This window comes from Elephantulus edwardii, unplaced genomic scaffold (genome assembly GCF_000299155.1).
Source record: "Elephantulus edwardii isolate Elephantulus edwardi_28Jun2011 unplaced genomic scaffold, EleEdw1.0 scaffold00116, whole genome shotgun sequence".
Classification (NCBI taxonomy): Eukaryota; Metazoa; Chordata; class Mammalia; order Macroscelidea; family Macroscelididae; genus Elephantulus; species Elephantulus edwardii.
The window spans coordinates 3446438-3459916 of record NW_006399866.1 but is presented as its reverse complement, the minus strand read 5'-3'; the positions used below and the strand labels follow the sequence as shown (position 1 = coordinate 3459916).

Genomic DNA, 13479 nt, shown 5'->3' with positions numbered 1-13479 from the left:
ATCTATCCATAAAAAAAAAAACAACCAAACACACAACCAAACAGATTTGTGGCTACCGGCAGATAGGGAGAGGGGAAGATAGAGAATAAAATAATTAATAATAATGAATAGGACAACAATTTGCATCAGAATAAAGACGACTTCAATAGCATCATTATCCAATTTCTAAAACACTCTAACAGCATAGTATTTTTAAAGTACAGATGGAATGTTCTCAAGAATAAACTATATGATAGGTCTTAATAAGACTCAATACATATAAAACAGCTGAAATCACATGAAACATTCTCTGACCATAACTAACTCAATACTGTCAAGGTGGAATAGACTCATAGCTAACCCTCCAGCAGGTTCTGAGGCTATAAAATCACTCCACGGGAGAAAACTGCCCATCATTCTCCCATAAAGCAGCTGGTGGATTTGAACTGACAGCCTTTGGGTTAGCAGCACAACTCCCTAGACTACCTCATCTGACCATTTTTTTCTTTTTCTTTTTAGTATTTATTTTCAAAGTTCATCCATGTTGGAGCATATAGGACTGCTTCGTTACCTTTTACACACACACACACACACACACACACACACACACACACACAACATGGCAACATGAGGATATTCCAAGAGTCAGGGCAGCTGTTGGGCAGTGACTTCCAACTCTCCAGGGTTACAGCATTCTTTTTCCTGACCATGTTATTGTTGTTAGGTGCCCTGGAGTCAGCTACAACTCACAGTGACTATGAACAACAGATCCAAGCCTGGCCCTCCCCCGCCTCATTTTCCCAATCTGATATGCGTGGAGAGCCCATCCAACTACAGTGAAGTGAAATTAGAAATCAACAACAAATGAAAACTTGAAAGATATACAGATAATTGGGAACTAATCAACATGCTCAGGGTGAAAATGTAAGATTGCATCCCTTTGGAAAACAATTTGGCAGTTTGCAATTTGACACTTTGTTAAAAAATAAATTTATCATATGTCTCAGCAATTCTACACCTAGTTATTTACTCAGGGGAGCTGAAAATACATGTCCACACAAAGCCTTGTATACAAATGTTCATAGGAAAACAACCTAGATGCCCATCAACCAGTGAATGGATGAAAAAATACAGACTTATCCATACAATGGAATACTATTCAGAAGTAAAAAAGAAAGAAATCATAAAATATACAACACTGACAAATTTCAAAAATATGCCAAATGAGAGAAATCAGATACAGATGACTACATAGTATGTAATTTCATGTATATAAAACGTTCAGAAAAGGGAAATAAACAGAAAACAAAACTGGTGGTTTTCCTCAAGAGGCAACCCATTCACTCCGAGTTCACCGGAGAATCAGAGCCATGCCCAATTATCTCGACAGATTGTTACTTAGACTTTCATTTTCACGCTTGTATGACAGTCCTTTCCTTGTTTACCCTTTCAATCTTCAGTCAAGAATCTGTAGAAGACATTTTTCAGTTTTACCAAGAATCATCTTCAGCCCCTGGTGACTAAGCCTAAACACAGCCCCATCTGGGAGGTAACCCAAACTTCTGGGAGCAGATTTTGATTTTACACTAAGACATGCTTGCAATACACGTTTATCACTTTGAAGACCATGAGCTAAACTTGGAATTCTAAAATGTGACTTGTAGCCAAAATAGATTTAAACAAATACGTGTCATTTAATTCAGATGTCTTACAGTTTTAATTTCTTCAACGACTTTTGTTTATATCCACTAGCTTTGAAATAAAGTAAAATAGATTACAAAAAAAAAATAAATCAACTGGTGGTTGCCTGGGACTGGGAACAGGAACTGACTCAGAAGACAGCTCAAGGGATCTTTGTGGGGTGAAGAGAAATGTTCTTTTTTTAAATTTGTGTGTGTGTGTGTGTGTGTGTGTGTGTGTGTACCATCAAATCAGATATAACTGGTACAGGAGATTATCCTTCCTTCTCCAGCAGGGCATCTGGTGGCTTCAAACTGCTCACCTCTGGGATTACAATGCAGCTTCTTGCCACTAGGCTACCAGAGCTCGCCGAGAAAATGTTCTATAAACTGAATTGTGAGGATGTTTACACAGTTCTGTAAAATTACTAAAAACCAGTTAATTATAACCCGAAAATAGGAGTCTTTGATAGTATATATGTAAATGATACCTCAGTAAAAATTGTTAAAAATAAGGGAAAAGAATACTGGTAGATTTCAGTGCTTCTGTAAGCAGTTTTCTATAGTGCAACGTGAACTAAAAAAATCAGGTTGCAGAACTGCAAACCCACACCGTTGGTAACAAAAATAAATAAAAGCATGGTGATAGCTGGAAATCATGATAATTATAATTAATATCAGTAAACTGTACACATAAAACTGATTAAAATAGGCAATGGTTTATTATACATCTTTAGCACAATTAAAATACACATACAAACCAGAGCTGGGAGTAAGGGAAATTTGCTTTTTTTTAAAAAAAAAAAGCCCTTTCTACGAAGATGGCGCCAAAAGCGAAGAAGGAAGCCCCTGCCCCTCCCAAAACTGAAGCCAAAGCAAAGGCATTGAAGGCCAAGAAGGCAGTCCTGAAGGGCGTCCACAGCCAAAAAAAAAAAGAAGATCCACACGTCACCCACGTTCCGGCGGCCTAAGACGCTGAGACTCCGACGGCAGCCCAAATACCCCCGGAAGAGCACCCCCAGGAGAAACAAGCTTGACCACTATGCCATCATCAAATTTCCCCTGAGCACTGAGTCAGCTATGAAGAAGATAGAAGATAACAACACACTTGTGTTCATTGTGGATGCCAAGGCCAATAAGCACCAAATTAAACAAGCTGTAAAGAAGCTCTATGACATTGATGTGGCTAAGGTCAACACTTTGATTAGGCCTGATGGAGAGAAGAAGGCCTATGTTCAACTTGCTCCTGATTATGATGCTTTGGATGTTGCCAACAAAACTGGGATCATCTAAACTGAGTCCAGCAGGCTAATTCTAAATGTAATAAACTTTTCTCACCATAAAAAAAAAAATTCATTTTTTTGTGTGTGCCATCATATCAGATCTGACTGGTACAGGAGATTGTCCCTCCTTCTCCAGCAGAGCATCTGGTGGAGTCGAACAGCGTGCCTCTGGGATTGCAGTGCAGCTTCTTGACACTAGGCCACCAGATATCCCTTGAGATTTTAATTTTTTTACTCATTTTTTTCTGTATTGATTTAGGTTTTCCCTAGAGTGTTGAATATACCATGGGCTGCTAGGATAACAAACAGGTTTGTCCTGGAGAGGGTGAAGCCAGAATGTTCCCTGGAGTCAAGGATTCTGAAGCTTCGTCTGACATACTTTGGGCATGTTGCAAGGAGGGACTGGTCCTTGGAGAGAGACATCATGTTTGGGAGAGTGGAGGGACAGCACAGGAGAGGAAGACCCTCGATGAGATGGATCGATTCTGTGAGTGGAGTGGTGGGAATGAGTGTGTTTGAGAGGGCGAGGCTGGCACAGGATAGAATGATGCTTAGGGCTCTTGTACATAGGGTTGCTATGAGTCGCAAACAACTCGATGGCACATAACAACAACAATGAAGAAATTCAGGTTCTTTTTGTGTAAAACTAAATGAAAGCCATAGATCAATGGTGATTACTTTTATAAGATACAACATATGGGAATGATCATATGAAATACAGTATGAATGAAGAATGTGTGAAACACAATGTATATGAATGAAATGCAATGTATACAAATTATGTAAGCAAACCAATATAACATAAAAATAAATTTTAAAAATGAAGGAAAGAAGGATGGGAGGGGAAAACAGAGCTACAGATCACATCCCCCGTGCCAGGAACAGGCGCAGCTCACCGTAGGGAGTGGTGGGCCCCAGCTCGCTGGCCGCCTCTGCCATATACTGGGCCAGCAGTTCCCCGTTGGTTACCCGAGAGGGGACCTTCCTGTCCAGCTTCTCATACAGGAACTCTTCCACTCGAGCACCTGTGAGGAGACAGCAATCAAAGCCACAGGGTTCTTTGGTCCAAGCCCAAGAATAAAAGCCACAGAAACAGACTCATGTCAGGCGTACTGCATGGAAGCACCCAGCCTGCTGACTTCTAGAACACTGTTCAGCTTATGCTCACCTCAAGCCTGTGAAACTGTAATTATTAACACGTCACTCTGTAAGGTAAAGCTCAGAGAGATGAAGTTTATCTGCACAAAGTCACAAAGCTGGGTGACAGGGTCAGAATCGGAGCCAGTCTACAGCCACCCTCTTCACACTTCGGATGTATTGGTTATGTTATAAATGCACACAGTTCTCCAGCTCTGGACTAAATGTCTCTGGAGTCTCAGTTAGCCTGTCAGGTACACAGGTAGCCACACATCACCACTCAGCGTCTCCTTTTCCTACAACTTCCCCTGCCCCTCGGCTCTTAGCACTCTTTGCTCACTGTGTGACACTGCATAAACCCTTTTCCATTTCAGGGCCTGGCTGACTTTTCTAAAATGATCACGTTTAGGTTCTGGAACCAGGACTTCCCACAACAGCCTTAGGCCCCAAGGTCTCACCAAAATCCAGCTGCTCAGCTGTTCATTCCCGCCTGCTTGCGCTGGCTGAGGCCCTGCCTTCCACCAGCTGACCCCCCAACTCCTCACCCCCAAGGGCCAGCCTAGGTCCACTCACTGGGGTTCGGCTGCAGCAGCACCTCTGTCTGCCTCAGGATCTTCTCCGTCCAGTTCTTGGTGCTGTCTGCCCGGGTTAGAAGGTTTTCAAAGTGGGCATCAAGCTCGGTCTTCTCAGCCTGGCCAAACTTCTCCTCTGTGAACTGTGTGGGGAAGACTGAGGGTTAGGGTTAGAGTTGCCTCAGAAGAGAAGGTTGGCCTGGAAACAAGCTACTCACTGGAACCCACATCCAAGGTCAAGAGATTCTCTTTGTTCCTAACCTGCCCTGTGACCTTGATCAAGTCACAACTCTGCTCATGGGCTCTGATGAATTTTCTGCTTCGACAAGAGTTTGGGCATCAGAGTTTCTTCTGGAATCTGAAGCTACAGGCTCTCTTTCCACAGGAATGCGTATGTAGACAGAATGTAGCATACATCTTGGAGGGGTATGGAACCTCTGGGAGCCTGTCTAGATGGCTCTTTCCAGCCTGACTCTGCAGGAGAACTTGGTGAAATAGGACCCAGGGAACAAACGAGACACAGAGTGAGCCTGGACTTTCAGGAGGCTCCACGGGAAGGTGTGGAGCGAATGGATGAGTGGACAGAATCCCAGCTCCGGTATCAGAGCTCTGGCTTCAAGTCTCAATTGTCCCTGACTAGCTGTGTGATTTGGGGCAAGTGGATTTGCCCCTCTGAGCCCTGGTTTTCTGATCCCCTTGATAACTAGGTTGATTGTGAGGATGAAGGAAGAGAAGGACAATCCAGTAAGGCTGGGAGTGGCGTGGAGCTGGCGTTCAGTGGAAGGCAGTAGAGCTGCTGTTAAGAAGATCAGGGTGCATACATAGGAAAGGATCATGGCCAAATGTCAAGTCACAAGACCATAGTTTATCAGAACCCAGAAAGCTTGGCCACTCTGCCCTCAGGCCACACAGCGACCAGGAGGCTACCTGAGTTTCCCCTCAGGTCTGACAGGAGCCATGTGGGCCACTGAGGAACAGAGACCAGCCAATAAGCCCTGACCACTCTGACTGAGAAGGTCCCTGGACACATGACCTATTTTTCAAACAGATACACTAGGGCAAGGGGTTCACCCAAGGTCATAGCCCAAGGCCAAAAGGGAGAAGAGCAGCATGGTAAGGTCAGAAATAATAACACATTGTCCATCCTATCTATGACCCAACTTGTGCTAAGTACTAGTGACCTCACTAACTCTTCCAAGAGTCCTTCAAGGCAGGTTGAGGTAAGCTTCCCATTTTACAGGTGATGCTACTGAGGCTGAGCAAGGAGCCTGAACAAGGGCTGTGAAAGAGTCAGAATCATTGGAAACGTGCAATCCAGTGGCCTCGCCTGAACTACAGGACAGTAATGGCTAATCCAGAGGCCACAGCGCTGCTCCAGCTGCAAGGAGTGGGCAGCAGATGCCTGACAGTGCCAGGCTTCTTGGCAGCCATCAATTATGTATGTAGCAGGTCTTGGGTTTCTCTCTGCAGGTTGGGCTGGTGGGGGTGGGGCCTCCAGCTCCCCAGCAGAGAAGCAGCTGTCCCATGCTCCCCTCCTCTCCCCTCACTCTTGTCTCCACCTCCCTTCTACCACAGGCGCCCCAGTCTATCTCCTAGGTGAGGGTCTCAGGCCTGCCCATGCCCCTGCTAGAAGCCAGCCCCTGAACAGGTCTCACCCCATTCATCTCTCCCAGAGGAGTCGGTTAGCCCCATTTTCCAGATGAGGAAACAGGGATAGTGACCTCTCTGTGTCCCCCCGGAGAATGAGGGTAATAGGACTATTTAGAAAATGCTTAGCTCCATGGCCAGCACATACTACAGGCTCAATGGATGTTAGCTGGTATTATCATCACTATTAATAAAATCACAAGTGTTGAGGACTCTCCTTCATAGGGTCACTATGAGTCGCCTGCGACGTGACAGCACTTAACAGCAACAACAATTAATAAAATGCCTACCACTGGTTCCTAGAGGAGGTCTTTACACCATGGCACTACAAGTTCTTCACATTTAACATCCAAGTCCAGTCCAGCCTGCCCTAAATATACTCCTCAGTACCTCCCCTCCTCATTCCCTCTGCCTCTGTCCCTCACACCCTGCAGGTACAAAGTCCTCCCTCACCTGGAAGGCATCCCAGAATCACCCATGCCAAAGGGATCCTGCCTTCTGGATTCTCATGCTGAGGCCACAACCCTGTTCCAGTCGGGACAGTGATGGGCATGAAGTTCTTAAAGTCCTTAGAATGTAGAGGGGCCAAAGGCTTACCCAGCATGCCCTAGTGCCAGGTAAGGTGGCACCTACACAGAGGAGATGCCCACATACGGATAATGAAAAGCCTCCCGCCTCTCCCTCCTGGTTATGAGACCATGATCCTGTCCTCTGGGGAGGCTGGCCTCAGGCCTCCTTCAGTCCATGTCTCATTACAGGTCCCTCTCTCCTCCGGTGCCTTGGAGGCCTGTGTCTGCAGAGTCCAAAGCTGCTCCCTGCAAGATGGCAGCAGCAGGGGGTGGGCGTGCAGAGCCAGAGAAAGCCTCTATTTATAAAGCTCCCAGCTCCCTCCTCCACCCGGAGAGGCTGTGGCCTGGGTGTTGTCAGCTCCCACTCCAGTACGGAACAGCAAAGCCATAGGGCCCAAGCCTTCCCCTCCCCCATCACTCCTGGGCCCTTCAGCCAGGTCAGGTGCCTGGGCCCCAGCAGCAGGAAACCTGCAGATCAGGTTCTTCCCCAGATATGGGAGATATCGCAGTTGCCATGCCAATGTTAAGGCAGATTCCTCACCTCCAGAAGGACTGGGGTTGTCCAAGGGTCTCTGCAGTCCTAGCATCCCCATTAGGGCTGGGAGGACCCAGGAGGCCAGGAGCACCAAGCAGCAAATCCTACTCACTGGGACATTAATCCTCACAGGGACACTGCGCTTTCTAGTAAACGCGGTCACACAAGCTGCAGAGAGGAAGGCCTGGCAGGGCTTGGGCTCATCTAAGGAGGGAGTGAAGCAGGGGGAGAGGCCCTAGGTAGTGACAACACAAAAAATGACAGAAGCAGAACCAGAGCACTGCAAATGAACCAAGCCGAGTGTCTGCAGAATCTTACTCCATCCTCACAGCCAGCCACATCTGAAACAAGCAAAATGCTACACCCAATTTACAGACAGGGAGACTGAGGCTTAGAGAGGAAACTTGCCCAAGATGATGTGAGAAAAACGTACAAACTAAGCTGCACAAAGGCCAATCATGAGCTTGCCTTTAGTGATCACATACAGACACAGTCCCCATGGGATCTTCACATCCATGGAGGAGGGGGAACGACACAGTAGTAATCCCATTTTCCAGACTGAGAAACTGCGGCCAATATTGGTGAGGCCACTTCCCCAAGGTCACAGGAGGGGGCATTCACAACCATATCTGATTCCTGTTCTTCATCATGGCATTAAGCTACCTCAGCTTCACTGCCAAGTGTCCAGTGGACAAGACTTGCTCTAATTTTGCCAACAGACTGGAGTGATTCCCAAAGAAAGGTTTTGGCCAGGTCCCAGCGTTCTCCCCACCCTCCCAGGCCCGGGACTAAGAGGAAACAGGCCTCCTATAGAGCAAAGAGGAAATAACTACGGCCCTCCTGGATTCCAGCCTGACTCTCTAAGTGTGTAAAAGGGTCCGGAAGGATCATAATACCATCAGGCGCTCGCCCAGGCGTGGAGGCTGCGCAGCTCACATAAGAGGCTGTCAAGGGAGCCTGAGTTCCAGGAGAGGAACCCAGGCCTCCAAAGCCGGGTCCAAAGCCAGAGCTGGGACTGGACTGAGTCGAGAAGGGAGGAGCCTCCTGATGCACTCGCCCCTCCTCAGCGGGGCTCCCACAGGACCCGGCGCAAAAGCCAAAGAACCGAGGTAACCCAGCTGATGGAAAGAAATGGTGGACACTGGTGCCCCTTGGCCACATCGCGGGGCCGAGGCCAGGCTCAGCCCCTCCCTGGACCACGCTGAGGGTGAAGCCACTGTAACCTGCGGCTCTAGGATGGTTCTCTTTTGGGCAGCACAGAAGGAGAGGGGACTCCATCTGGCTGAGGATGCCCGGCTGTGGGGAAGGTGGTGTCTGTGCTACAGGGGCTTCTTCGGCGCCCCAGGGTCCTGCCGCAGGTCTGTCCTCCGTGCTGCGCCCGCCCCACATCCGGGCCCCAGTCGCAGAGCGTGCGGATCCCGGGGCGCACGGCCGGGCGCCAGGCCTCACCTGAACTGCCCGGGTGAAGAAGATGCCCGCATCGGAAGCCAGCTTCTTCATGTTGAAGTCCATAGCGCACGCACAGCCGGCCGCGCTCGGCCCGAGCGCAGCCCCACAGCTCCGCGCCCCTCGCGGCCGCCGCCCAGCGCGCACCCCGCCCACCTGCTGCCGGTGCGCCCGTCCGCCCGCAGCAGCCGCCCAGCGAGCCGGCGCGGAGAGCTGGGCCCGCGGGCGCCAGGGGGTGGAGCCTAGAAGCGCGGTCGCCAGGGGGCGGAGCTAGGGCACGCGGCCGTCAGAGGGCTGGGCCGGAGAGCGCAGATACCAGGGGGCGGAGCCGGGGAGCGCAGACGTCAGGGGGCGAAGCCTAGACGCTCGGCAATCGGGGGGCGGGGCTGGGGAGTGAGGCAGCCAGGGGACGGAGTCTGGGAGGGCGGTCGCCAAGGGTGGAGCCCCAGCATACAGCCTCCTAGGTCCCACTGGTGCTCGCTGCTGCCCCTGGTGTCCGCCTGCCCTCCGGCCCTCCGACAACTGCCTCAGCCGCCTGTCGTCCAGACCTCCACCCAGACCGACCTCTGTGGCTTCTTCCTTTCCCTTTCTTATTCACACCCACCCTCTCCCTGCCACCTGCCTGTGATGCTATTTTCCTGGAGTCTTTTCCCATGGGTCTCTCTGACGCTTCCCACTCCCTTGTTCACCTTTCCTCCTCTTCTGACCTTGACCCTCACCATGAAACACTACAGTCAGCTGAGGACCGCCAAAGGTCATGCCAATGCCAAAGTGGAGCAGTTGAGGCATGAACCTGTATTGACTAAACCCAGCTCTTTACAACCCAGACAGGCAGAGAATTGGCCCTGGACAGATAACCCCTTCCTATAGAGTTTGGCAAGAGATTTTGTTTTTCTTTCTCCATTTCTCATTTCTACGTCTAGGCTTCATTTTTTTTTTTCACCAGTGGGACTTGAACTGTAGACTTTGATACTCTGTTGTAAGAGAGTCAGGTCTTCTTCACTTTCTGCAAGCAAAGTTGTGTCACCTGCCTAACACTGGTTGTTGATGAGGAGACAAGGATGGTGAAACTTCATGGACAGAGGCCAGTCCTTGGAAAAAGGTTCCATGCTAGGAAAGGTGAAGGGTAAGAGGAAGACCCTCAACAAAATGGATTGACATAGGACTGAAACAATAGTCAGAAACTGCAGCAAGACAAGGCAAGGTTAAGCTCTGTTGTTTATAGGGTCACTGTGAGTTGTGGTTGATTTGATATCTAGCAACAGCCTGGACTAGCACCTTCTCTTCCGTGGCTCTGACCTTAGGTCATCTCCCTACATTTACTTGGTTTCTAATCACCTGCCCTAGCCTATCTGCAGAGGTGAACCTCAAGTCACCCTAGTCACTAGTTCAAAATCCAGACCCTGGTCTTCCCCAGCCAGGGGAAATACAGGCAGATGGGAATTTCTTAAAGCTCTCAAATGATTTAGTGTTCTATTTTTTTTTTTTCTAAAAGGCAACCTGAGAGAGTGTAGAAATTATCAAACTGTCACACACACAAGCGAAATACTGCTGAATATTACCCAAAACGACTGAAACCGCACATCAACAGAAAACTACCAGAAATACAAGCTGGGTTTAGAAGAGGTTGTGGCCCTGGAGACATTATCACCAATTTCAGATGGATCTTGGCAGAACGAAAAGAGTACCAGAGGAATTTCTATTTGTGTTTCATTGACTATGCAAAATCATTTGACTGTGTGGATCACAACAAATTGTGGCTAACCGTGAGGAAAATGGGAATCTTAGAACACTTAATTGTGGCGCGCGCAGGGCCTGGCGGGGAAACCTCCTCCAGTGCGCGCTGTTCCGAGTGTCGCCGGCGGAGAGTATCCTGGAGCCTCGTCGAAGCCTCTAAAACACTCAAGGCTCCCGAAAGAACAGAATCAATGACAGGAAAGACAGGAAGGCCGATCCCTTAAAAGCTGGGTTCCCAATAGTCCTGTTCCGCCAGGAGCTGGGCGGAGTTGGCGGCGCCCACCGTTGGCTCCCCGGACTTGGAAAAAGGGGGTTTGTGCCCCTTTGGGGAGGAGAGAGGTGAGGGACTTGCAGGCAAGCGGGAGTTACACCTGGTGTGGGCACCTGCAGAGAGAACTCGGGCTCAACAGAATTCACCAAAAATCCATGAAGGCTGGTGGGCATACAAGGAGGTGGTTCAGGGAAGTTTTGTTCCAGGACATGTGTAGTCTTCCAGATTATGTGACGTTTAAGAGCTTCCCTGGAATCCCATTGCAGCACATCTTCATTGCCGCAGGAGATGACTTGCTAGACCTCATACAAGGCTTATTCTTATTTAATCCGTGTACTCGAATTACAGCCACACAGGCATTGAAAACAAAATATTTTAGTAATCGGCCAGGGCCTACACCCGGGTGTCAGCTGCCAAGACAAAATTGTCCAGTGGAAGCTTTAAAAGAGCAGCCAAACCCGGCTGTGGCAACAAAACGGAAAAGAACAGAAGCCTTGGAGCAAGGAGGATTACCCAAGAAACTAATTTTTTAAGTACACAAAACAGTATTTTATGGCTGAGGAAATAATGAAAAAGGCAAATAATGCAAAAATAGTGAACATTATATGTTGTAGAACTGAATTTGTAAATATTCTATACATGTAAAAATATATGAAATGGCATGTTATTTTTATTAAAAGTATTTTAAAATGAAAAAAAAAAAAGAACACTTAATTGTGCTCATGCGAAGCCTATACTCAGACCAGGAAGTGGTCCTCAGAACTAAGCAAGGAAACACCACATGGTTTAAAATCAGGAGAGGAGTGCTTCAGGGATGCATCCTGTCTCCATACCTTTTCAATCTAAATGTGGAACAGATCATTCAGGAACCTGGGCTTTTTGAGGAAGAATGTGGCATCAGGATTGGAGGAAGACTCATCAATAACCTACGTTATCCAGCTAACTCAACCTTGCTTGTTGAAACTGAAGAGAACCTGAAGCACTTGTCGTAGAAGGTCAAGGACTGTAGTCTTCAATATGGATTGAAGGTCAACATCAAGAAGACGATGATTCTCACCACTGGGCCAATTGGCAGTACCATGATAGATGGAGAAGAGCTTGAGGTCTTAAACAATTATAGCTTGCTTGCCTCCACAATCAATACCCTTGGCACTAGCAGTCAGGAAATCAAAAGATTCATTCCACTGGGGGAAATCTGCTCTCAGGGACCTCTCCAGAGTATTGAAAAGCAACAATGTCAGTCTAGAGACTAAGATATGCCTGATCCAGGTCATGGTTTTTGTAATTACTTACTATGCATCAGAGAGCTGGACAATGACTAAGGATGGCAGAAGAAGAAGCAATGTCTTTCAGTTCTGATTCTGGAGAGGTGTCTTAAACATATCATAGACCACCAAGAAAACAAATAGGTATCTTGGAGAGAGGATGAAACCAAGTTTCTTCTTGGAGGCTAGGATTCTGATGCTCCATCTCACATATTTTGGGCATGTGGCAAGGATCCTTGGAGAAATCATCATGCTCAGAAGAATGAAGGGACACAGAAGGAGAGGAAGACTACGGATGAGACAGATTGTTATAGTAACTGAGCAATGGGGCAGGTATGTCAGAGTCAGTGAGACTGGCTCAGGACAGGACAGGCTTCAGAGTTGTACATAGGGTCACTGTGAGTCACAGGTGACTCGACGGCACATAACAACAACAACCACCAAGTTCAAAACCATAATTCTGTATTTATTACATTTGATGCAGTTTGTTTTTATACAGTTTATACATTTATACAGTTGCAATCCAACATCTTTGTGTTTCTTTGCCTTGTTTCTATTAATCTACATTTTTATTTTCTTTTAAAAACCTTTTGTTATGATTTGAGTGAAAATTTACAGAGCAGTCTGGTCTTCCATTCAAGCATTCATATTATGGCATTGATTACAATCTCTCATCATATCATTGTTCTCCCCACTATCTCTCTGTGGTTCTTGTTTTCATTAATCCTTCCATCTTCTCCCTCCTACCTTTTGAGTTTTACCCTTGGCTAAATGCTGCCATTAAGATCCTGTTTGGTTAACTGCTTTAAGGATCAAAAACCTCCTTGGTGCAATTGTTTATTTTATAGATCAGCCTTTTCTTTGGCTGCATGTTGGACAGCAAGGTTGGATTCTGTTCCAGCTTCAAAGCGTTGGTGAGGGCTGTAGTCTCAGGGGTCCCATCCCTGTATTTCACATCTAGATCTAGCTGTTATTGTGATTCTGAGTTTTGTTCTGCATGTATTTCCTGCTCCATCCATGACCCTCTGCTGTGATCATTTTCAGAGTGTTTAACAGTGGTGGCCAAGCTTCATCTAGTTCTTTTGGTCTCAAGGTCATGGAAGTTGAGGTTTGAAGGGTCAGTTAGTGCTAGGGACTAATTGTTTTCATACATCTTTGATTTTCTTCACTCTTCTTTCCTCTAGAAACAGAAAGAACAATTATTGCATGTAGGATTGTCCCTCACAATTTTTTTTTTAGGGTAATCATGTATGTGTATGTATGTGCTAGCTATTTTTTATTGGTTTTCATATAATCATTGCTATTGTTGTTGTTGTCGTTGTTATGTGCAGTTGAGTCGCTTGCGACTCATAGTGACCC

At 47.2% G+C, this 13479-nt stretch overlaps 1 protein-coding gene across 4 annotated transcripts in view; it reads right to left on the bottom strand.

The window, feature by feature from the left end:
* SH3GLB2 (SH3-domain GRB2-like endophilin B2) overlaps positions 1–9034 on the bottom strand; it is a 19834-nt gene extending 10800 nt beyond the window's left edge. For 2 of the 4 annotated variants that reach the window (XM_006892474.1, XM_006892476.1), the window contains exons 1-3: positions 8851–8913; positions 4652–4793; positions 3838–3966 (exon numbers count right to left, since the gene is read on the bottom strand). In XM_006892474.1, coding sequence (XP_006892536.1) covers positions 3838–3966; positions 4652–4793; positions 8851–8913 — 334 coding nt within the window. Of the gene's footprint in view, positions 1–3837; positions 3967–4651; positions 4794–8850 lie in introns of all 4 variants that reach the window. The other 2 variants (XM_006892475.1, XM_006892473.1) reach the window with 2 other exon arrangements.
* Between the last annotated feature and the right edge of the window lie 4445 nt (positions 9035–13479).